We start from the raw sequence: 26597 nt of genomic DNA, 5'->3' as shown, positions 1-26597 counted from the left end.
TAAATAAATAATGACAATGGTTTAAACAATATTCAGATGTGAAAATATTGATAAATCCTTTCTTTCTTTCTTTCTTTCTTTCTTTCTTTCTTTCTTTCCTCAGTCACTTTCTCTCTCTGTATGTGGTGTGTTTGTGCCTCAAGTGCGGGTGTAAGATTTAGTCGACTGAGAAATCATAGTCTCCATAGGGGCTTGCACCACGAAGACGAAATCTGATTTATAGAGAAAGCTTGGCTGTGGGAAATGGGCTTTTCACTTTGTTGGCACTACAGCTATGAGTAAACCCTCCCCTCTGCTGTTTTCATCTCAGTAACCTGTCTTGGATTTCAATGAATGAGAGAAAATGAGAACATCTCCTCTCAAGTAGATATAAGTTATAGAAATGTTTGGCACTTTGACATAGATAAAAAGAAAAATCAAACAGTTTCCACTTCTTGAACAATATGCCACAACAGTTTAGGAGTAAAACCCAAATCCCCTCTTTTATCAGATTTGACTTTCAGCCAGCCATAAACTCAAAATTAATTGTGGCTGAGCCCACGTGTTCCAGTCAAGACTTTCATCAGCTTTAATGTTGTGTGTGTGTGTGTGTGTGTGTGTGTGTGCATGCTTCTGTTTGTGAGAATTTGTTTGAAATTCTTCACTCTGGTTTTGTCACTAATGTTCCGCATTCTGTTTGTGTATAAATATCACTTTATCTCCTCTCGCCCTTTAATATAATTTATTTCCTTTGTTTCATTAAGTTTTATTGTGGTACTAAATGAAGCATGTCAGATGTGTGCTAATGTTTGTGCATAATAAGTTTTGTTAGACATGATTAGGTGACTACTTTCATTGTAAGCGTGGTTGTGAGTATGTGTTTTGTCATCTTCAGGACCTAGATGGCTTTTGGCAGAAATATTTATGAGATGGTGTATGTGTGAGTGTGCATACGTTTGTGTATGTGTTTGTGAGAGTGAGTGTGTGTTTGTAGTCCATTGCTTTCAGAGTATATGCTGAAACAGCAGCTCCAGGCAGTGCTGTTCCTCTTCTATAATGTGAGTACATTTTACACATCATAATTTAGCTATAAATCTTTTTTGCAGCATACACAGAGGAGCCACCAACACTCTGAGGCAGTCCGTCTCCACAGTCCTGTCAAAATAGCACACGAGTCACACACACACACACAATGAACATGCATGCTCATGTGAAAATCATGCACAACTTTATTAGCTTGTTTCATTATACTGACATGTTGATTTGAGGCCTTTTTTATGTTACTGCACTGGTTATTGCATCATGTGTGCTTGTTTTTTATATATTTTGGACTACATCAGACTGAATGGGAGTCTATGCAGTGTTATAATGTGGATTATTTTAGTCATTGCTGTACATATGTTTGTATGAATGATTGTAAAATTAGGAGCCAAATTAGTAAATGTTCACTATTAGAAAATGCTTGCCATGCCTAAGAGTGTTTTCAAACATTTCAGGGGTCTGAGCGAGGGCTTTGGTCCCTAAATGGCTTATATATGTTTATATATATATATATATATATATATATATATATATATATATATATATATATATATATATAGATTGTTTCACCTGTTTTATTGTATTCCTGTTGTCAAGCCGAGTGCTTAGTGAAGAAACTGCACATCTCCTCAACAAGCCACACAATTTAAGGTATCATTCATGTTTGTAGCACAAATGGTGACGTACGGGTTTTGCTCCAAAGTATAATACTTACAGTTGCAATCGAAATTATTCAACCCCCCCCCCCAAGACAGTAAGGATTTACAAAGGTAAGCTTTTCTGATGACCCAGAATTTTTAAACTTTACATCTATATCAGTTGAATGACACATTCAAAGTCATAGTGTGAATATGTAACTTAATATTTGTAAATAGCAGGATTTTTTTTTAAATACAGCCATGTCATAATTATTCAGCCCCTATTGCATGTAGCTGTTTCTTAAATATGTAAGGATTCACAAGTAATTGTTTTAAAACAAACTTAAGTCATCAATCTGCAATGGCATTTATTTAAGTTTTAAAATTTAAGTTTAGCATTATAAGCAAAAATGTATTTCTATGCAAAAAATGCAATTAATAGTAAGCTGTCTCAAAAGCTAATAGAGAAGATTATTTAATTACACAAGAAAGGTCATGGCTAAAAGTACATTTCCAAGGCACTTCAATTTCCAGTAGACAAAGTTGGCATCACCATTCATACATGTTTTAAATATGGTACAACAGCAACCTTCTTGGGGTGTGGAAGAAAGCAAAACTTCACCAAGGGAAATGTTGACTTTAATATTCAAGAAGTAATAGGAAAGAAGTAGGAAAGACCTGTGGAGTCCTGGAAGAAGGTTTTATAGACGTATGACACTAAACTGAAAATTAGTTTTAGACCCATGGGTCAGCAGTATGTCTGGAGTAAGATGACAAGGTGATGACAAGAACGACACCATCCCCACAGTCAAGCATTGAGGTGGGTCAGTCCTGTTATGGGGGTGTTTTGCGGCTGCAGGAAACAGCTATCCTGACTATGTGACTGACACCATGGATTCTTTCAGGTATCAGGCCATTTTGGCATGAAATATGTGATGCTTTCAGTGTGTAAATTGAAGCTCGGTGATGACTGGACTTTCCAGCAAGACAATAACACCAAGGATACATCCAAGTTGTCCAAAATCTCGTTCAGGGATAGGTTGTGGAATGTCCTTAAATGGCCCTTTCAGTCCATCATTAAAATCCCATTACAAACCTTTGTTGGGATTTCAAGGAAGCAGTGGCAGCACAGAAACCAAAGAATGTCAATGAGCTGGAAGCTTTTGCTCATGAGAAATGTGTAAAAATTATAATAGAGAGGTGTCCGAAGCCTGAGAACACTTACCTGAAACATTTATTTGCTGTTATTAAGGATAAAGGATGCTCCACAAATGATTGACTTTGGGGGTTAAATATTTTTGACATGACATTTGTGGAGAGAATTAGTTATTTATTATTTTAAAATGTGGGTAAACCGAAATCTTTGTTCTCAAAATCACTCAAATGTGTATTAAAAACGTCATGGTTACTTGTGTAACATCCGTTCCCTGATGGAGGGAACGAGATGTTGTGTCGATGTAGTAACACTAGGGGTCACTCTTGGGAGCCTGAGACACCTCTGGTCTTTGATAAAAGGCCAATGAAAATTGGCGAGTGGTATTTGGATGCCACTCACCCGGACATACGGGTATAAAAGGAGCTGGTATGCAACCACTCATTCAGGTTTTATGCTGAGGGGCCGATATAAGGTCCGGACATTTCAGCGGGTAGTTCAGCATTGTGGCTGGAGGGACACAAGTAACCATGCTTAGTATTTAATGGCGCATGTCTTCAGCTCAAAAGGAGGTGGAAGGCGCTATGTGCAAGCAATACACCCGGCCAGCTATCCCGGGCTTATCCGCTTGTGTTGCGTGCCACTACCTGGGACGAAACCGGTTCCACCCGGAGGTTGTAGAACCTTGCAAAGGTATTGGGTGTTGCCCAGCCCACTGCTCTGCAAATGTCTGTTAGAGAGGCACCTCTGGCCAGGGCCCAGGAAGCCGCTACACCCCTGGTAGAATGGGCTTGTAGCCCTACCAGGGGCGGCATGTCCTGGGCGAGATATGCCATAGTTATGGCGTCAATGAGCCAGTGTGCTATCCTCTGCTTGGAGACAGCGCTTCCTTTCCGCTGTGCACCAAAGCAGACAAAGAGCTGCTCAAAGATTCTAAAGCCCTGTGTGCGATCCAAATAGATGCGTAAAGCGCTTACCGGACACAGCAACGACAGGGCTGGGTCTGCCTCCTCCTGGGACAGTGCTTGCAGGTTCACCACCTGGTACCTAAAAGAGGTGGTGGGAACATTGGGCACATAGCCCGGTCGGGGTCTCAGGATCACGTGAGTGTAACCCGGACCGAACTCCAGGCACGTTTCGCTGACAGAGAATGCTTGCAGGTCACCTACCCTCTTGATGGAAGTGAGCACAGTCAGGAGGGCAGTCTTCAAGCAGAGTGCCTTAAGCTCGGCTGACTGCAAAGGCTCAAAGGGGGCTCTCTGTAGACCCTGAAGAACTACAGAGCGGTCCCATGAGGGAACGAGGTGCGGTCTAGAGGGATTCAGCCTCCTGGCGCCTCTTAGGAACCTGATGATCAGGTCGTGCTTCCCTAAGGACTTACTGTCGACTGCGTCGTGGTGTACTGCTATGGTGGGAATGTACACCTTCAAGGTGGAAGGGGACAGCCTCCCTTCCAACCTCTCCTGCAGGAAGGAAAGCACTGATCCGACTGCGCATCTCTGGTGGTCTTCGCGTCGGGAAGAACACCACTTAGTGAACAGACGCCACTTAAAGGCATACAGGTGCCTCGTAGAGGGGGCCCTAGCCTGAGTGATCGTGTCTACCACCGTAGGGGCCAGACATGGAGATTCCAGAGGTCTGGGCGCAGGTGCCAGAGGGTGCCCTTCCCTGAGAAAGAAGGTCCTTCCTCAGGGGAATTCGCCGGGGGGTGGGGGCTGTCGTGAGGAGCATGAGGTCCGAGAACCATGCCTGGGTGGGCCAGTAGGGTGCTACCAGGATGACCTGCTCCTTGTCCTCCCTGACCTTGCACAGGGTCTGTGCAAGCAGGCTCACTGTGGGAAACGCATATTTGCGTATGCCAGGGGACCAGCTGTGTGCCAGCACGCCTATGCTGAGGGGAGCCTCGGTGAGGGCATACCAGAGCGGGCAGTGGGAGGATTCTTGGGAGGCGACCAGGTCGTCCTGTGGATGGCTCATGTTCTCATTGCGAGAACATGACCATGGCAACGTTGCGGTTGCGGCTTGTTTCGTAAGAAAGCAAGCCACCCCAGCAGCTCCCCACCTCGGTCCTTCTACCTATGGGTATGAGGCCATGAGCTGAGGGTGGAGTTGTGACATACCACAAGAGCGCGGACCGCCTTGGCGGTTGACATATGCTACCGTTGCTGTGTTGTCTGTCCGAATTAACACGTGCTTGCCTTGAATCAACAGCCGGAACCTCCGCAGTGCGAGCAGAATTGCCAACAACTCGAGGCAGTTGATGTGCCAATGTAGTCGCGGGCCCGTCCAGAGGCCGGCGGTTGTGTGCCCGTTGCAAACAACGGCCAAGCCCATTTTGGAGGCATCTGTCGTGACCATGACGCACCTGGAGACCAGTTCTAAAGGAACACCTGCCCGTAGAAACGAGAGGTCGGTCCAAGGGCTGAAAAGATGGTGACAGACCGACGTGATGGCCACATGATGTGTCCCGTGGCGCCATGCCCATCTCGGGACTCGAGTCTGGAGCCAGTGCTGAAGCGGCCTCATATGCATCAACCCGAGCGGGGTGGCCACTGCCGAGGACGCCATATGCCCCAGGAGCCTCTGAAAAAGTTTCAGTGGAACCGCTGTTTTCTGTTTGAATGCCTTCAAACAGGCCAGCACCGACTGGGCGTGCTCGTTCGTGAGGCGCGCCGTCAAGGAGACTGAGTCCAACTCCAAACCAAGCAAAGAGATGCTCTGAACCGGGAGGAGCTTGGGGACCAAGGGGACAACATTGTCGGACGTACCAGCAGGTGGGGCCTCGCGGTGGGGTGGAGCTCGAGGTGCCACACCACGTCGTGGCCGTGCTGAGTCTAGGGACATCGAAGCACTTACCTGGCTCCTTGTGACCACCCCCGGAACAGCCTGGGACGGGGAGGAAGAGACCTGTTTTCGTAACCCGTGGAGGCCGCCACATCGGGGGCGGCTGTGTGCCACAGCTGGGCGCTCAGGGGCGGAAAGGCCACCGCTGGAGCGCCAATCCAGCAAGAAAAAACCCATGGATGGTAGTCGTGGTGACAACTGTACACACTGGGTATGTGACCCAGGGAGGAAGGAAGCCGCTCTTTTGCTGAACTGTTGGGTACCACAGCCACTTGGGCATGCGGCGAAATCAAACAAAAAGGCAACAAAAGATTTTCTACCTGGCCCTCCACCGGGGGATGGAGTGGTCTTTTTACTAGCTCCACGTGAGTGGGTTCCCTCATCCCTGGGCCACCCGTCTCAGGGGTGCTTTGAGGACCTCCGTGGGTTCTTAGACGCCGGCTGTGAGACGGGTGGCGTTTGCTTCCTGCTGTGGGCTCCACGCCAGGGCCAGACCGAAGGGGCGGGCTGCGGCGGAGCCGGTGCAGTCACCGCAGGGGGACGCCCTTGGCGACGAGCAGACGGGGTGCGGGATCTTGAGCCGCGCCGGGGCAGGATGTGCCGGATTGCCTCCATCTGCTGCTTCACCGCCGAGAACTGCTGGGCAAAGTCCTCGACGGTGTCGCCGAATAGGTCTGCCTGGGAAATGGGGGCAGCAAGGAACCATGTCTTGTTGGCCTCGCCCATCTCGACCAGGTTGAGCCAAAGGTGGCGCTCCTGGACTACTAGTGTGGCCATCGTCCGCCCGAGAGACTGCACCGTGACCTTCGTCGCTCGGAGTGCGAGGTCGGTAGCCGAGCGCAGTTCCTGCATCAAATCTGGGGCGGAACTACCCTCGTGCAGTTCTTTCAACACCTTGGCTTGGTGGACCTGCAGGAGAGCCATGGCATGTAGGGCAGAGGTGGCTTGTCCAGCAGCGCTGTAGGCTTTAGCTGTCAGGGACGACGTGAGCCTACAGGGCTTGGACAGGAGCTTAGGGCGTCCGCGCCAGGTGGCGGCGCTCTGAGGGCATAGGTGGACCACGAGCACCTTATCCACTGGGGGAATCGCCGTATAGCCCCAGGCCGCCCCGCCATCAAGGGTAGTGAGAGCGGGGGAACTGCGGAATCGGGGCCGGGCAGTAAAAGGTTTCTCCACGACTTCGTCAGTTCCTCGTGCACTTCCGGGAAGAATGGCACTGGAGCGGGGCATGGCTGCTTTGAGCGGCGCTGCGAGCCCAGGAACCAATCATCGAGCTGCGAGGGTTCAGGGGAGAGCAGAGGGTTCCACTCTAACCCGACGCTCGCGGCCGCCTGAGAAAGCATGTCCATCATTTTGGCATCGGCCTGTGACTGGGCAGTCGTCCCCGAAGGGGGAAGCCCAGCTGAGGCTTCTGCGTCCGACTGGACAAGCCCGCTCTCCGATGCTGCGCTCGAGAGCTCATCATCTTCACGGGCTCCGAACAAGAAGCCAGACTCGCCGTGAGATGAGCCGGCGAACACATCCGGAAGCCCGGTTGGGGCAGATGAGTGTGCTGGGGAATGGGAGGTCTGCGGGGGGATACCCGGCGGAGACGATCCCATTGGTGTCCCCAAATCGCCCCCAGTGCTAGCCGCGCTTGCCTCATACCCGTAGGTAGAAGGACAGAGGCGGGGAGCTGCTGGGGTCATGTTCATGTTCGCGACCGCAACGTTGCCATGGTCATGTTCTCGCAATGAGAACATGAATCATCCACAAACGCTGCCTCCATGTGGGTCGCACCCAGACACGAAAGACAGTGATCATGACCATCCGAAGTTGAGAGATAACGACCGCAACCAGGAATAACACACAATCGGAAAGGCATCTTTAAAAAGACGCATCTTTAAAAAGACGTACCGTGTGTGCCGCTCTTTTAGAGAAATATATACTCTTTTAGAGGAGGAAAAAGCTCTTTCAGAAAATATACTCTCTTGTTTTTCTGCCGAAGTGCCCAGGGGCGTTCTCTGCAGTGCACCAGTGCAGAGGAGGGAGAAGCCGCTGAAATGCGGCATCAGATTCAGCAGAGGTGAATGAACAGTAGTATTCAGCTCAATGATCATGACCGTTCGGCTCCGAAGAGAAAATCTGAATGAGTGGTTGCATACCAGCTCCTTTTATACCCGTATGTCCGGGGGAGTGGCATGCAAATACCACTTGCCAATTTTCATTGGCCTTTTATCAAAGACCAGAGGTGTCTCGGGCTCCCAAGAGTGACCCCTAGTGTCACTACATCGACACAACATCGAGTGAGTGACAGATAGGGAACTTACTTTGACTGTTTACTGAGGTTTTAATTGTGTTCCCTATCTGTCACTCACTCGACGTTGTGTCAATGTAGTGACACTTGGGGTCACTCTTGGGAGCCCCAAACACCTCTGATCTTTGAGAAAAGGCCAATGGGAATTGGCGAGTGGAATTTTCATGCCACTCCCCCGGACATACAGGTATAAAAGGAGCTGGCTCGCAACCACTCATTCAGATTTTTTCTTCGGAGCTGAGCGGTTGTATTTCAGCAAGCTGAATTCCTCCGCTGATCCATTCACCTCTACAAAAGCTGTTGGATTTACGGCGCATTACAGCGGCTTCTCCCCCTCGCACACCGGTGGAGTGCAGAGAATGCCCCTGGGCGCTTCGACAGTCTAAATGAGTATATATTCTTGCAATAAAAGAGTATATTTTCACTACTAAAAGAGTGGCACTGATGGAGAGTGTCTTTTTAAAGATGCCTCTCCATCTGTGTTTATTTCCTGGTGGCAGTCGTTACCTCTCCACTTCCGATGGCCATGATCGCTGTCTTACGTGCTTGTGCGCTGCCCACGTGGAGACAGCGTTCATGGACGGGTCATGTTCTCACTGCGAGAGCATGACCATGACAACATTGTGGTCATGGCTTTCCTTCATTAGAGGGAAAGCCACCACAGTGGCTCCCCGCCTCGGTCCTTCTACCTATGGGTTTGAAGCCACGTCGGTTAGCACTGGGGGCGATTTGGGGACCCCAATGGGAGCTGCTCCACTGGGTAACCCCCCACAGACCTCCCATTCCCCAGTACGCTCGTTCACCCCACTGGGATGAGACCGCCGGCTCGTCTCAGGGTGAATTCATGATCTCATTCGGCACTCGCGAAGTGGATGAGCTCTCGATCGCAGCATCGGAGAGCGGGCTGGTCCACTCTGATGCCAAGGACTCGACTGGGCTCCCACCTTTGTGTGAGGTCTCCCAGTCGCAGGCCGACGCAGAGCTTGCTGCTATGCTTGCCCGGGCAGCTGCGAGCGTTGGCTGGAGTGGAACCCTCCACTCCCCCCTGAACCCTCGCAGCTTGACGATTGGTTCCTGGGCTCGGAGCGCCGCTCACAGCCACGCCCCACCCTGGTCCCTTTCTTCCCAGAGGTGCATGAGGAGCTCACGAGGTCATGGCGGGCACCTTTCACTGCCCAAACCCGATCTCTGAGCTCTTCAGCTCTCACTACCCTCAACGGTGGAGCTCCCAGGGGGTACTCTACGATTCCTCAGGTGGATAAGGTGGTTGCGGTGCACCTGTGCCTGCAAAACGCCACCACTTGGTGGAACCGCCCGAGACTCCCGTCCAACGCCTGTATGTTTACGTCATCTCTGGCGACTAAAGCCTACAGTGCTGCTGGACAGGCCGCCTCCGCCCTGCATGCCATGGCTCTCCTGCAGGTGCACCAAGCCAAGGAGCTAAGAGAGCTGCACGAGGGTTGTTCTGACCCGGGATTGATGCAGGAGCTGTGCTTGGTGACCGATCTCACCCTCCGGGTGAAGAAGGTCACGTCGTGGACTCTCGGGCAGGCAATGTCCACCCTGGTGGTCCAGGAGCGCCACCTATGGCTCAACTTGATCGAGATGAGGGAGGCTGACAAGGTACGGTTCCTTGACATCCCTGTCTCCCAGGTCGGCCTATTTGTCGAGGACTTTGCCCAGCTGTTCTCGGCGGTTAAGAAGCAGACAGAGGCTATTCAGCATATCCTGCCCTGGCGTGGATCAAGATCCCACACCCCGTCTGCTCGTCACCAGGCAGCGCCCGGCCCCGGCGTAGAGCCACCCGCAGGAAGCAGACTACCCCCCGTCTCACGGGCCGCCGCCAAGAACCCGAGGAAGGCTTCTAGCCGCCACTGAGACGGGCGACCCAGACACGTGGAGACCTGCTGCAGGCCTAGAGATGGTAAGCAGACCACTCCATCCCCCAGTGGAGGGCCAGGAGGAGAATCCTTTGTTGCCTTTTCTTTCATTCGCCGCATGCCTGATAGGCTGTGGTATCCACATGTTCAGAAAAGGAGCGATTTCCTCATTTCCTGGGTCACACAGCCAGTGTTTACGGCCATCGTTATTGCGATCTCTGGACACTGCACATTTATGGCAGGCATGATGCCACCCCCAGGTGGTCCAGCTGGTTTGGAGTCAATTCAGTCAAGCACAGGTAAGCCTATTCGCTTCCCGGGAATCCTCCCACTGCCCGCTCTGGGACTCCCTGACCGAGGCTTCCCTCAGCACAGATGCGCTGGCACCCAGCTGGCCCCAGGGGCCACGCTAGTATGCGTACCTCCCCAGTGAGCCTACAGACCCTGTGCAAGGTCAGGGAGGAAGAGGAGCAGGTCATCCTAGTGGCACCCTACTGGCCCACCCAGACTTGGGTCTCGGACCTCACACTCCTCGTGACAGCCCCTCCTTGGAAAATTCCCCTGAGGAGGGTTCTCCTCTCTCAGGGACGGAGCAACATCTGGCACCCATGACCAGACCTCTGGAATGTTCATGTCTGGCCCTTGAACAGGACGCGGAAGACCTATGTGGCCTACCACCAATGGTGGTTGACACGATCACTCAGGCTAGGGCTCCCTCTACGAGGTGCCTGTAAGCATGTAAGTGGTGTTCTTCAGACACGAAGACACCCAGAGGTGCGCAGTCACAGTGCTTTCCTTCCTGCAGGAGAGGCTGGTAGGGCGGCTGTCCCCCCCACCTTGAGGCTGTACATGGCCACTATGGCGGTGCTCCACAATGCAGTTGAAGGTAAGTATTTAGGGAAACATTACCTGATCATCAGGTTCCTTAGGTGCGAGGAGGTTGAATCCTCCCAGACCGCACTTCATTCCCTCATGGGATCTCTCCGTGGTCCTGCAGGGAGCCCCGTTTGAGCCCTGGAGTCAGTTGAGCTAAAGGCGGTCTCTTTAAAGACAGCCCTCCTGACTGCACTCACGTCCATCAAGAGGGTAGGGGACCTGCAGGCATTCTCTGTCAGCGACATGTGCCTGGAGTTCGGTCCGGAATACTCTCAAGTGGTCCTGAGACCCCAACCGGGCTATGTGCCCAAGTTCCCGTGACCCCGTTTAGGGATCAGGTGGTGAACCTGCAATCGCTGCCCCAAGAGGAGGCAGACCCAGTCTTGTCATTGCTGTGTCCGGTGCGTGCTTTATGCATCTATTTGGATCACATGCAGAGCTTTAGACGCTCTGAGCAGCTCTTTGTCTGCTTTGGAGGACAGCGGAAAGGGAGTGCTGTCTCCAAACAGAAGATTACCCACTGGGTCATTGACACCATCGCTTTGGCATATCATGCCCAGGATGTGCCGCCCCCCTTGGGGCTATGAGCACACTCTACTGGGAGTGTGGCAGCCTCCTGGGCTCTGACCAGTGGCGCCTCTTTACCAGACATCTGCAGAGTAGCGGGCTGGGCAACACCCAACACCTTTGCGAGGTTCTACAATCTCTGGGTTGAACTGGTTTTGTCCAGTGTGTTGTCAGGTATGAACAAGTACGTTTGCGGGACAACTGGCTTGGTGTACCACTTGCGCATAGCGCCTTCCCCCTCCTGGAGGCAGAGACGTGCGCTTTTACCCCCCAGCCATGTTCACGAGGTTGTGGACCCTGGATGTCCTTCCTCCTTAGCCCTGTGACAGGTGAGTTGGAGGAGAAACTTGATGCCGGCCCAGAACGTGAGCTAATAGGCCCTGTGCTGGGGTAGGTGCTCCACATGCGCCGGTTGCCTGTATGTAACCCTGTGTGATGTATCTTCCGCAAGACTGTTTCCCCGTTGGTAAACCCACATCTTCCTTGTGCAGAGTTCCCTCTGCCACCGGTTGCCGTGTTGTAGAGATCCTCCCCTCTGGGTAGGACCTACCACGGGGACTTCTCCACATGCGACACTGCCGACAAGCTCGGTAAGACTATGTGACATATTTCCACACAATTACCTCTCCTTCGGGTAGGGTGTGGTCTCCACGGTGTCTTCCCCTTGGGAAGGGACACCTCACCGATGCAGACACTTAATGGCCCCCAGCTGAACAAGATTTCCATTCTTTTTCGGGGAGAAAGAAAAAGAGAAGAAGCCACAGCTGGGGCAGCCTGTCCCCATTTTTGGGCAGTCGACTTGTGGACCGTACAATGCTCGTAGGAGCTGGCTACGCAGCACGCAATAGTCTACCCGTCTCACACCGCCAGTCCACGTAACACAGTTCAGCTAGTTGTGGCGTTTCGTATAGGGACCCCTAGTGTCAATACATCAACACAACGTCGAGTGAGTCACAGATAGGGAATGTCTTGGTTACTTTCGTAACCTCCGTTCCTTGATGGAGGGAACAAGACATTGTGTCCCTCCTGCCACAACACTGAACTACCCGCTGAAATGGCCGGGACCTTGTCTCGGCTCCTCAGCACAAAACCTGAATGAGTGGTTGCAAGCCAGCTCCTTTTATACCCATATGTCCAGGGGAGTGGCATGCAAATTCCACTCGCCAATTCCCATTGGCCTTTTCTCAAAGATCAGAGGTGTTTGCGGCTCTAAGAGTGACCCCTAGTGTCACTACATCGACACAACATCTTGTTCCCTCCATCAAGGAACGGAGGTTGCGAAAGTAACCAAGATGTTTTAATTCACATCACCAGAATGTATTGCTGGTCAGGGGGGTTGAATAATTTTGATTGCAACTGCAGTATTAGCAATAGTGATGCTTGCTTTAGCAAGCTCCACTAATACATGTTTTAAGTTGTAAAAAATTAATGTTTTCCTTTGGCCAGTATGAAAGAGCCACTGCAGTGCATGCTAAGGGAATTTGAACAGAGAGGTTTGTACAGAACAGGCCTGAAGATAAAAAGCTAACAAGCTGTAAAGCCTCTTGATACACAAGACTGTGTTCTCTTCCCTCCCTTTCTCCCTCACTCTTTTTTTCCCTTTATTTGTTAGATTTTGAATACATGACCGACCTTTGCCCTGAGTGTCTGGCTCCAAAATAAAATCTGTGACTGGCAGAGCTGTCTGAGAAATGTAACCCATACTGTTTACGTAAACAAGTGAAAATGAAAACATATTTATGCGTGGTCTCTCTGTGAAAGCAGTTACTTCATTTTATAGTCTAATCACATATGACACTGTGAGTGGAGAGTGAGTTTAAGCCGTGTGGAATCTGCTGACATTTGTGTAATGGATGTAATGAAGAAGACTCATGTGGCATGTGGTATCAAACATACTGCCATACTCTTGTAAATAAACACTAATTAAACCCAGAGGTGTAGTCAAGACCAGACCATATAAGACCCAGACCAAGACTAGACCCCTCGAGACCAAGACTAGACCCAGACCAAGACTAGACCGTTCTGGACCCAGATCCAGACCAAGACCTATCCCCAAGACCAAGACCCAGACCAATAGGATTTTAATGTATTCTTAGTGAATACTTATCTGATTGCTTTAGGATTGGTTCAAAATTATGAAAAAAAAAAATAAAAATAAAAATTCTTCAACATTTTTTGCATCACAAATGAACTCGCAAACCACAGATGGCTGATTCACATATTAAAATTAAATGCCAAATTCATCTTTGCTAACCAAAGTTAAACCGAGAGATGGAAACTTAACTGAAAAATATTGTTGGATAATTAAACTATTAAAAAAACTATGCACAAACAGAATGTTCTTCACTGACAATAACACTGATCATCTCTGATCGAAATAAAGAAACACAAATGCTGATGTAAAACAAAAAAATTGCAATAATTGAAAAGAACAGTTTGAAAGAACTGATTAGCAGAAATTAGTCGGACTTCCCAAAACCATGGGTAATTGAGAATTGTGTTTCATAAGAATTATCAATATAAAAAAATAACAATGTATATTTAAAAAAAAATCACAGACATGTCTATTGAGCGCATGAATGCAATGGCCAATCAGAGGCGTTTAAGTTTAAGTTGCCGGCGCACCGGAGCAGAAGAAATCCTCTCATCGCACGCTAACAGACTGAATTCTGCTGCTGCACTCTCGCGAATTATCTTATTATAAACAACAAGTTGTAGAAACAATGTAAATAAATTACAAAATTTAAAAAAAAATTTTTTTTATAGTGCAGTGTATACAGCTTCATTGATTATAACAGGAGTTTTAGCGAGAGTGCAGAACTCAGACAGTGAGTTCACACTAAACTGAAGTGATTGACAGCTTCAGTGATTATAAAGGGAGTGTTCTTTGCTCGCTTTCTGTATATAATATAATCACAATTTGAATAACAGTTGTTTTTCATGCTGTTAAGAGGAACAATGTGAAGTTGACCGTTTAATCACTGTCTTGATTTACTGATGCATAGAACAGCAATTAATTAATTCAGAACACAGTTTTCAGCTTATTTGGAATGTGTAGTTACATAAATAATACGGCATGCAATACATTTATATTAATCGATATTATAAATAGCGATTACAATATCAAGAAAAATTAATTTCAATTATGATTTTAGTCATAATTGTGCAGCCCTACTGCCTCCAAAAACTCATAATAATACCGGTCACTCCCACTTACAACTCCCGTAACATAACAAGATTATTGGTCCCGCGCCTACTGCGAGTAAAGTCATGACGTCTACACGGCAGTTATAACCATAAATCACTAATGATTGCTTTGTGTTGTTAGACCATAGTTTTTGTGCTTGTCGAAGCATGCATGATGACATAGAGGCAGAAGTACTTGCAAATTCTCAGTAATTGTTAAGATGCCACAGCAACTAGTGGTTGAAATAATTATTACATTTAGTGCACTGGTAATACACTGCGGTCTTGACTAAGACCATATGCCAAGACCCAGACCCAGACCAAGACACTGAGTAACCAGAACCAGATCCAGACCAAGACCGCCTTTATATGGTCTCATGATGTTTTGAGACCAAGACCACAAGATCAAGACTCCAACTCTGATTAAACCAGTTCATTGATGTGTAGAGAATTTAGACATGTGACAAGATCAACATAAACACAGCACCTCATCCTAATGCGCAATCACCTCTGTGTCTCTGTTTGATGGAGATGAATGTACTGACAAACACCTGCATCCTTAGCTACAAAAACCCTCAGATGCCTGTTAGAAAAGAAATAGGCCCTACAGTCAGTAGATAGTCATTTAGCAGATGCTCTTAACCAAAGCGACTTGCAGTTTACTTGCAAGTATACCAATACCTAGGGTTAAGTGTCTGACTCAAGGACACACAATGACTTTGACAAGTAGGACATATTGCTGGATCACCATTATTGTTAGTACACAAACAAAATTCCTCTCAACATGTCAGATTTTAAAGTAAGGCTTGGAGCTTGAACAACAATCTTATCAGCCTATCATTTCCCTTTGATTTTTAGGTAAGTTATGGTTAGCGTTTGGGTTAGGAGTACGTTGATTTGACAGTAATGTTGTTTTAAAACCATTAAAAAGATGTTGATCCAGGAACACATCCTACTCGAGGAAAATCATTTTTGGGGTCACCTCAAATTCCCAGTGGTGATGGCTAATGAATCAACTCATTTCCGACAGTAATTCATGGCACATCCTTGGGGTTAAGTGCCTTGCTGGATCATGATTGGTGGTTGATGATGGTTAATAATGGTTCATGAATCAACCCTTGTGGGACATAAACTTGCTATGATTGTGTATGTCTGTATGTTTAACAGCCCAGTCCTTAAGACAGTAGTCAATTAGAAGAAACTTTTATCCATCAGGGACATTCCCACTAGAGGAACCTGGTATTAAGTATCTTGATCATGGTGCATGAGGGTCTAGATTAGGGATGGATCATGATGGTAGACTAATCGTTCAACATCCAATTAGTCAATTAGTAAATTAAACTCTATCTATATTTTTATGTTTTTATATTTTTGCTTTAAATAGCATGCTTACAGTTGATAAATAAGGTTTGCTACAGCCATACACATTCAGACAGAAGACTTCAACTGCTTTTTTGCATCTCTCACTGTTTTTTGAATGTCCCGCCACAACTATTACTTATAAAATTATGCAGTGTCAAGACCCGGGTCTCGACACCCCTGCATTCGGTTCCATTTCACTGCGTTCCACTGAAAAAGGTTTGAACGGTGTTAGGTGAATCCAAACCAGCCTAAATTTACAGGGCTTCCTTAAGACTTTTGTACATCACTTATCTTTTTGATGAACATTTTTTTCATCTTGCTTGGTCTGTAGAACTCTTGTCAGAGGGATGTAAAGAAAGGAATAGTCTCTTGTTTGCTTTTTTAGGAGCCAGACTTTAGTGATGTTAATCTGCATAATGAACTCTTGCTTTTGTGTAATGCACTCTCCAGCTTAGATCCATGGTCTCTGCAGCACTGTTATACTCAGTCTTTGTGTGTGGTTTCATTCTGATTACTATCTGATAACCTTTAATAAGAATTGCATCTGTAATGAGAAAAGGAAATGCTGGGTCCTGAGTTGTAAGCTTCGGTTTGTTAAACCCAATTGCTGATATGCAAACTCTGCCTTGTTTTTAGTGACTATTAAAACTATCTTGTCTTCTTTCTGTCTAAGGATATGTTCCATTAACTAGTGAGCTGTCTCGCTACCAACTGTCTACATAAACAGCTGCTTTCTAAAACAGCACACTAACCATCATGGAACCTCACAAATGTCCAATTTGGATGCTCTATTTGCAGCAACTCCATGTGCCACACAAATAGTGCTCCACGTGGGACTCACAATTTTTAATAACTTTTTGGTATCAGTACCTTTTAGTGATGAATTAATTATAAGAGTATTTATAATCTCACCTCTTTTGCCACCTTGGGTCTATTTTATACATGCGATGCTGCCTTAGAATTTGGCCAAAAGAAGCTATTTTATGAGGAAGCATAATTAAAGCTGTCGTGTGTATAATTTCTGTGCCATTACAGTCACCAGATGAAATTGCAAAAATAATCACTGTTTTCAAATAGATTCCAGAAAACACTCCCTGTCATACATTGGTTGAAAAAACAGATAGTCCCGCTCCAAAAAAAGGAATGTTTTTATAGCACCAGTGTTACACTTTTAGATGAGAATCAGCCTATAAATGTCTTATAGTTGATTCTGCATATTAGGATGGGATATGAGAAAGAACTTTAACATCGAAAATAATACACACATGAGCTTTAAGTTGGGTATCTTTTGAAACAATCTACTGGAGCGTATCTATGGTGCCTTAAAATGCTGCCTCCAAAGGCAGCTCACTAGATTTTGTTACAGAGCTTATATCTATGTCTTCTGTTTCCTTTCTCCAGCCTGCAGATGTAACAACCATGCTAACATCTGCCACTCCAGCTCAGGGAAATGCTACTGTACCACTAAAGGGGTCAAAGGGGACCAATGCCAGCTGTGAGTATGACTAAATCACCCATCATCAACATCCTCCCACTGGCCTGTCAGTCAGAAAGTGGTAGACATCGCCTTTCAATTAAGCGTTGAAAGTTTCCTCACATTATCATATGCTCATTAGCATCATGCCACATTTTATTCACAAATTTAACGCTCTCTGTTATTAATTCCTTCCAAAACACTAGAACATTAATTTGAATGGAACTCTCTGCTGTGCTGTGTCAGTGAGCCTCAAAGGGAGGTAATCAGTGGCTCAAATGGCACTATTGGGGCTGACAACCTTCCCTATGTATGTGGATATATGTGTGTATACATTTTGAGGCCCATAGAAACGGACTGCTGTATGGATGTATTTGTAACAGACTGCACCACTGCTACTGGCACTGATCATTTATTAAGCAGTAATGGGTTCCCCAGGACTTAAGCATAGTTCTCAAAAGTTCATCCATCTATTTTTTCTTTAAAATCACTCAATTGATTCATGGGTCCAATGTAAGATGAAGCACAAGCTAAATTACTTCAAAGGCATGCCTGAAATGCATGGATGGATTTGCCTTGTTTGTTGATACTGTTTAATGTGGCGGTTGCCTCCAAAAGCCCTGGTTGATGTTTAACTCATGCAGTGTATTCAACATACTCTACATAGAAGTGGAACTGACATACATGTAGGTATGTTTATTCAGCACTAGGTGTGTGACAATACACTAATATGACTCATGAGTATGCACACACGGAATCAGACTTTTTTCGCATTTTATGCTCTGATTGTGGGGGACAATATTCAGGATGCTGTGGAATGAACAGCGTGACTATACTGGTCCACCAATTAGACCAAAACAGCACAAACTACGTAGCATAAATAAAAAAAATAAAAAAAAATAAAAGGTCCACCAACTAGACCAAAACAGCACAAACTGCGTAATAAATAATTATGAAAATTCAAACATACTTGGATGAAATGATTTGATAGAAACCAACCAAATATGGTGCAAGCTGTTTAGAATGTCATTGTACTATATTCTCAATATTTGACTAATTTTTTTTATGAACTAGACTAGAATACCCCTCTGCTCAGAACAGTACAGGGTCTTCCAACAATTGCTGATTTTATATATAACGCCAATGAGTCAAGTTCTCAGCAACGCAGCATTCGAAGATTAGCCAAAAAATATTAGGTCAGCTGGTAAGCCATATGTTTTTGTCCTGCTGTTGTTGTGTACAGTCACCAACAAGGTTACATAGTTAATGTGCATGAAGTGGCTGGCACTCTTATATACTTCATTGTCACCATGGGAACTGCTAAAGTGATTAAAGACAGGTTTATGGTGACTCACCCAATGTGATAAATGGCAAAATGTGTTTTTAAAACACTCAGTACTGAGTGCTGAATCACAAGGCTTCGAGCATGTAACAGGGCACCTCCCTCCTTCTATCATGATCATGAGAGGACTTATGAAGTTGCGTACATAACAAAGGAATCGTTCACCCAAAACTGTAAATTATGTTATAATTTTTTTACCCTCATGTCATTCCAAATCCATATGATTATTTTAGCGGAACACAAATGGAAAAAATGTAAGTGAATATCTCCCCCATTCATCTATTCACTACAATGGCAGTTGACAGTGACTTAAAAAAGCACCCAAAGGTATCAGAAAAGTACTCCATGTGGCTTGTGCATCATATTTCAAGTCTTCTTTGGTTAGGTTTGGTGAGAAACAAACCCAAAATGTAAGTCATTTTTTGTAAAAATCATGACATGTGGTGCGCTTTTATAAAACGCTTGTTCACAGTGACGTTCAAAGCAAGACCTTCCATTGTATAGTGCTAAAAACAACAGAAGTTCACGAGAACTTTGTCATGACATGACATTAAATTAAACTTCCTTTCGTTACTGTTTTATTTGAATGTAATTGTTGTAATAGTGATCAAAACATCTCATATTTAATGTACAGATAGAGAGATCCATCTATAGTAGTTTTTTTTTCTACAGGTTTCTGTAGGAATGATTCCATTTGGTGGTTTACGAGGACATTTTTTTTAGGTTACAAACTGGTAATTACAAGGGTATTATGCTATAAATATGGTTTATGAGGACATTTCTAGTGTCCCCATATTTCAAATCGCTTAAAAAACATACTAAAAGATGTTTTTTTGAAAATGTAAAAATGCAGATAGTTTTTTTGTGAGGGTTAGGTTTAGGGGTATGGTTAGGGTTAGGGGATAGAATCTATAGTTCGTACAGTATAAAAATCATTATGTCTATGGAGAGTCCTCATAAGGATAGCCGCACCAACATCACATGCTCACATGCCTGCTGCAGTTATATTGCAGAATTATAAGCATTACTGCAATGTACCCTACCACACAATCACAACAGACTGAAACATACATGATATTTGCTCAGTGACCTATTGATATTATTTAACGAATGTAACACTGAATTATGTAAACACCAGAGTGGCTTCCCCAGAGCAAAAATGTATTTGCCCAGAGGATGGTCTTTCATAGCTCAGAAGACCAACTTGAGTTCTCAGTTATGTTCTTATTCACAGTTCTGCTCATGCATGTACATATACGTTGAGTAATCTACAAGATGTTTATCATTTAATAACAGGAATCCTACAAATGGCATTTAGTTTTTTAATTAGTACTGTCTTGATGAAACTTTTGAACATTACAGATATTTACATACACTCACTGAGCACTTTATTGGGAATACTTTGGTCCTAATAAAGTGCCAAACGTGGTCTTTCTGCTGTTGTAGCCCATCTGCTTCAAGGTTTTATGTGTTTTGCATTCTGAGATGCTATTCTGCTCACTACAATTGTACAGAGTGGCTACCTGAGTTACTGTAGCCTTTATCAGCTTGAACCAGTCTGGCCATTCTCCGTTGACCTCTCTCATCAACAACACGTTTCCGTCCACAGAACTGCCGCTCACTGGATGTTTTCTGATGGTTGATGTAAACGTTAACTGAAGCTCCTGACCTGTATCTGCATTATTTTATGCACTGAACACATTATTGGCTGATTAGAGAATAGCATAAAAAAGTAGGTGTACAGGTGTTCCTAATAAAGTGCTCAGTGAGTTTATAAGTAATGACTGAATTTAAATAAATTATCAATTGTTAACAGGACAGCCTACAGGTGTATACAGGGCCCGAAATTAACAACTGTCAAGCGCCAAATGAGGGTAAATTTTCTATTTGGCTGGTAAGTTTTGCGTTGTCATACGCCACTCTGGTGGATGCTTTTTTGTCAGTTTGTGTCAGCTTATAAAATAATGTAACATGTTCCAGTTTTGTCATCAAGGGGATTCTGTAGGTCTTCAGTCAGTAAGATTGCAGGTGTTTACATGGAATGGCTCTCATTAGCTAGTCCCTATGCACATCGAAAGTCTCAGTTAGCAGAATTGATCTTTATCTGGGCAGATCTGAGCCCAGTGTGTGACATTGTTGATATCTGTTAATCTGTTAAAGCAATTTCATTTGTGACCACAATGGTCTATAGGGTCACTGTTCAGAATTATTATTATAGTATTTTTTTTTTTCAGTGCTTTTTTAAAAGCAAACAACTTGACAAGACGAGGGGTTCAACTGGTATTATGTATATAGACAGTAAACAACAAGTTCACATTCTTTTCTCTGTTGTTCTGTATCTCTGTGTGTTTGGTGGTGCAAAGGAGAGATTCAGGGTGAGTTTTTTTATGAAAATATAATTAGAAAAACGGATCAAGAAAAAGACAGATTGAAGGGAAAAAAGCAGAGCTAGCAGATGGCCCGTCGCCTGTTTTAGTTTATTCGCTGTAATGAGCAGAGCTATCTGTTGAGCATGGTGGGAGAGACAGAATGATGTTGTACTCATTTAGAAGCCAGTAAAGGAGCGAAGGGTAGTGTTATTGGAATAGTCCATGAAGATGTGCTGCCTCTTGGTTGGATCAGCCTGAACTGGAGGGATTTGAGCATGTGGAAAGCAAGGATAGTTACAAGAACTTGGAAATGACAGCAATAGTCAGTCAAGAAATATTGTGTGTTTTGAATTTTTATTTAAATTTCACAAGTAATTCACATTGATTGAAATCCAGTGACAGCTACACGCAAATGTGCCGATAAGCTTTTTTTTTTCTTTTTCTTTTTTTTTTTTACTGGTTATGGTATACAGTGTTCCCTATCTGCCACGTTGTGTCGATGTAGTGACACTAGGGGTCACTCTTGGGAGCCCCGAACACCTCTGCTTTTTAAAAAAAAAGACCAATGGGAATTGGCGAGTGGAATTAGCATGCCACTCCCCCAGACATACGGGTATAAAAGGAGCTGGTATGCAACCACTCATTCAGATTTTCTCTTCAGAGCCGAGTGGTTGCATTCAGTGCCCTGAATTCAATTCAAACTCAGTTCTCTTTACCGTTCACCTAAAACTGCTGGATTTACGGCGCATTTCAGCGGCTTCTCCCCCTCTGCACCCGTGGAGTGCAGAGAATGCCCCTTGGCGCTTTGGCAGAGCAAAAGAGTATATTCTAAAAGAGTATGTTTTCTTTCTAAAAGAGCGGCACACACGGAAATGTCTTTTTAAAGATGCCTTTCCGTTTGTGTGTTATTCCTGGTTGCGGTCGTTATCTCTCCGCTTCTGACGGCCATGATCGCTGTCTTACGTGTCTGGGCGCTGCCCACATGGAGACATCATTCATGGATGGGTCTTGTCCTCATTGCGAGAACATGACCATGGCAACGTTGCGGTCACGGCTTGCATTCGTAAGAAAGCAAGCCACCCCAGTGGCTCCCCGCCTTGGTCCTTCTACCTACGGGTAGAAGCTCTGGGGGTGATTTGGGGACCTCAATGGGAGCACCTCTGCCGGGTAAACCCCCACGGACCTCCCATTCCCCAGCATGCTCGCTTGCCCCTGTCAGGCTCTCGGATGAGACTGCCGGCTTGTCTCATGGCGAGTTTGACCTCTTATTCGGAGCCCGGGAATATGATGAGTTATCGAGCGCAGCATCGAAAAGCGGGCTCGTCCACTCTGATGCGGACACCCCGGCTGAGCTCCCTCCTTCGTGTGTGGTTGCCCAGTCTCAGGCCGACATGGAGATGACGGACATGCTTTTTCCGGCAGCCGTGAGTGTCAGGCTAGAGTGGAACCCGCTCACGGCCGTGCCCCTTTCTTCCTGGAAGTGCATGAGGAGCTGACAAGATCGTGGGGAGCACCTTTTACTGCCCGATCCCGATCTTTCAGCTCCCCCGCTCTCAATACCTTCGATGGCGGGGTGGCCAAGGGGTATTCGGTGATCCCCCAGGAGGATAAGGCACCCGAAGCTCCCGTCCAGGGCCTGTAGGTTTATGTCATCCCTGATGGCTAAGGCCTACGGTGCCGCTGGACAAGCCACCTCCACCCTGCACGCCATGGCTCTCCTGCAAGTTCACCAAGCCAAGGTGCGAAAAGAGCTGCACGAGGGTAGTTCTGATTGATGATTGATGCAGGAATTGTGCTCGGCGACTGACCTCGCTCTCTGGGCGACGAAGGTCATGGCGCGGTCTCTCGGGCAGGCGATATCCACACTAGTGGTCCAGGAGCGCCACCTTTGGCTCAACCTGGTTGAGATGAGAGAGGCCGACAAGGCAGAGGTTCTGGCCGTTGATCCAGGGCAAGCACGTGTTGGTCTGAACTGACAACACGGCGACGGTAGCGTACATCAACCGTCAAGGCGGTCTATGCTCCCGTTGCATGTTACAACTCGCCCGCCGTCTCCTCCTCTGGAGTCAGCAGTGCCTCAAGTCGCTACGAGCCACTCACATCCTGGGCGACCTCAACACTGCAGCGGACACGCTGTCATGACAGGTTACGCTCAGGGGAGAGTGGAGACTCCACCCCCAGGTGGTCCAGCTGATTTGGAGTCGATTCGGTCGAGCACAGGTAGACATGTTTGCTTCCCGGGAATCCTCCCACTGCCCGCTTTGGTACGCCCTGACTGAGGCACCCCTCGGTATAGACATGCTGGCACACAGCTGGCACCCTGGACTACGCAAATACGCGTTTCCCCCAGTGAGCCTACTTGTACAGACCCTGTGCAAGGACAGGGAGGACGAGGAGCAGGTCATCCTTGTAGCACCCTACTGGCCCACCCAGACATGGTTCTCAGACCTCACGCTCCTCGCGACAGCCCCCCCCCACCCCTGGCACCATCTGGCACCCACGACCATACCTCTGGAATCTCCACATCTGGCCCTTGGATGGGATGCGGAAGACCTAAGTGGCTTACCACCCGCGGCGGTAGACATGATCACTCAGTCTAGGGCTCCCTCTATGAGGCACCTGTATGCTTTGAAGTGGTATCTCTTCGCTAAGTGGTGTTCTTCCCGATGCAAAGACCCCCAGAGATGCGCAGTCGGATCTGAGGCTGGAGGGGCAGCTGTCCCCCTCCACCTTGAAGGTGTATGTAGCCGCAATAGTGGCACACCACGACACAGTGGATGGTAAGTCCTTAGGGAAGCACAACCTGATCATCAGGTTCCTGAGAGGTGCTAGGAATTTGAATCCCTCCAGACCCCATCCCATCCCCTCATGGGACCTCTCTGTAGTCCTTGGGGGTCTACGGGGAGCCCCCTTCGAGCCCCTGGAGTCAGCTGAGCTTAAGGCACTCTCTTTGAAGACTGCCCTCCTGACTGCGCTCACTTCCATCAAGAGTGTAGGGTACCTGCAGGCATTCTCTGTCAGCAAAACGTGCCTGGAGTTCGGTCCGGGCTACTCTAACATGATCCTGAGACCCCGATCGGGCTATGTGCCCAAGGTTCCCACGACCCCGTTTAGGGATCAGGTGGTGAACCTGCAAGTGCTGCCCCAGGAGGAGGCAGATCCAGCTTTGGCGTTGCTGTGTCCGATGCATGCTTTATGCATCTATTTGGTTCACATGCAGAGCTTTAGAAGCTCCAAGCAGCTCTTTGTCTGCTTTGGTGGACAGCGGAAAGGAAGCGCTGTCTCCAAACAGAGGATCGCCCACTGGGTCATTGACGCCATTGTGATGGCATATCACGCTCAGGACGTGCCGCCCCCCGTGGCGCTACAAACCCACTCTACTAGGAGTGTAGCAGCCTCCTGGGCCCTGACCAGTGGCGCCTCTTTGGCAGACATCTGCAGAGCAGCGGGCTGGGCGACACCCAACACCTTTGCGAGGTTCTGTAATCTCCGGGTTGAGCCGGTTTTGTCCCGTGTGTTGTCAAGTCCGAAAAGGTAAGTTCCAGGACAGCTGGCCGGGTGTACCGCTTGCATAAAGCACCTTGCCCCTCCCACGAGGTGAAGACGTGCGCCTTTGACTCCCAGTCATGTTCACAAGTTGTGATCCCTGGATGACTTTCCTCCTTAGTCCTGTGGTAGACAAATTTGCAGAGAAACTTGCTGCCAGCCCTGTACATGTGCTAACTAAGCCCTGTACTGGGGTAGGTGCTCCACATGTGCTGGTTCCCCATAGGTGACCTCATGTGATATATCTTCTGCTAAATCATTCCCTGTCGATAAACTGTGCCTCCCTTGGGCAGAGGCCCCTCTGCCCCCTGTCACCATGCTTGTAGAAACTCCTCCCCCCTTGGGTAGGACCTACCATGCGACTTCTCCACATGACATACTTCCAACAAGACTCGTTAAGACCACGAGACGTATTTCCACTCGAAATCCCCCCCCTCCCTTCGGGTTTTGGTCTCCGCGGTGTCTTCCCCTTGGGAGTGACAACCCCCCCCCCACCCCCGACATAGATATTTATGGCCCCCAGTCGGTTAACAAATTCCACTCTTTTTGTGGAGAAAAAAGAGGAAAAGAGGCCACGGCTGGGCTAGCCTGTCCCTATTTGTTGGGCAATCCACTTGTTCCCGAAGGACCGTTCGACACTCATAAGAGCATTGGGGGAGGTTACGTGACGGCCTGGTGCACTGGCTACAAGGCACACAACGGTCTGCCCATCTCGCACCACCAGTCCAGGTAACACAGTTCAACTAGTTGTGCCGTTTTGTATAGGAACCCCTAGTGTCACTACATCAACACAACGTTGAGTGAGTGACAGATAGGGAACGTCCTGGTTACTTTCATAACCTCTGTTCCCTGATGGAGGAAATGAGACTTTGTGTCCCTCTTGCCACAACACTGAACTACCCGCTGAAATGGCCGGGACATTGTCTCGGCTCCTCAGCACAAAACCTGAATGAGTGGTTGCATACTAGCTCCTTTTATACCCGTATGTCCGGGGGAGTGGCATGCAAATTCCACTCGCCAATTTCCATTGGCCTTTTTTTTCAAAAAGCAGAGGTGTTCGGGGCTCCCAAGAGTGACCCCTAGTGTCACTACATCGACACAACATCTCGTTCCCTCCATCAGGGAACAGAGTTTACAAAAGTAACCAGGACGTTTCCACGGTCATGGGGAACCTGGCGATATCAAGGAATTTCAAAATTGTGTTTTTTTTTTCTTTTTTTCAGGGCTGTCATAAAAAATTAAGAATATCTCAAAAGTCATGGAAACGTCCTGGTTAAACATGGTAGTCATGGAAATTTCTATAGTAAATGTACATTTTGCTAATTTCTTGGCTTTAAAATATTTAATTGGCTATATATTGCTCTTCTGAAGAGTAGCTAAAACCTGCAAGCCATAGTGATGTCCAATTTGTGAGCGAATCATTCTTTTAAATTTATTCTTTTCAATTAATCGTTCTAACCAGTTTACAAATTGGTCGGAATGATTAATTAGCAAATAACTCATTATTAACTGCATTTTTTTAATTATTTTTTTATCCTTATCCACTAATCACAAAGAAATGAAAAAAGTCATAAAAAATGTATTTGTCAAAAAGTTCATGAACCCTGGGTATTATTGTTTTTATTTATTTTTTAATTTTTTAATCCCCTTTTCTCCCATTTTGGAATGCCCAGTTCCCACTAAGTCCTTGTGGTGGTGCAATTACTCACCTTAATCTGGGTGGTGGAGGACAAGTCTCAGTTGCGCGCATCTTATCACGTGGCTCGCTGTGCATGACACCGCGGAGACTCATGCTACTCTCCACGATCCACACACAAATTACCACGTGCTCCATTGAGAGCGAGAACCACTAATCATGACCACAAGGAGGTTACCCCATGTGACTCTACCCTCTCTAGCAACCGGGCCAATTTGGTTGCTTAGGAGACCTGGCTGGAGTCACTCAGCACACCCTGGATTTGAACTCGCAACTCCAGGGGTGGTAGTCAGCATCAATACTCGCTGAGCTACTCAGGCCCCCCTGAACCCAGGGTATTATTTTTGT

The 26597-nt window shown here is 46.9% G+C and overlaps 1 protein-coding gene across 2 annotated transcripts in view; it reads left to right on the top strand.

The window, feature by feature from the left end:
- atrnl1a (attractin-like 1a) overlaps positions 1-26597 on the top strand; it is a 398015-nt gene that overhangs the window by 167681 nt on the left and 203737 nt on the right. For both annotated transcript variants that reach the window (XR_007892410.1, XM_051648603.1), the window contains exon 21: positions 17224-17317. Coding sequence is in view for 1 of the 2 variants with exons in the window: in XM_051648603.1 (XP_051504563.1) it covers positions 17224-17317 (94 nt within the window). In the remaining variant the exon portion in view is untranslated. The remainder of the gene's footprint in view (positions 1-17223; positions 17318-26597) is intronic.

The sequence above is a fragment of the Myxocyprinus asiaticus genome, chromosome 21 (assembly GCF_019703515.2).
Source record: "Myxocyprinus asiaticus isolate MX2 ecotype Aquarium Trade chromosome 21, UBuf_Myxa_2, whole genome shotgun sequence".
Taxonomy (NCBI): domain Eukaryota; kingdom Metazoa; phylum Chordata; class Actinopteri; order Cypriniformes; family Catostomidae; genus Myxocyprinus; species Myxocyprinus asiaticus.
The sequence above is the reverse complement of the archived record's forward strand: the minus strand, read 5'-3'. Positions and strand labels throughout refer to the sequence as shown.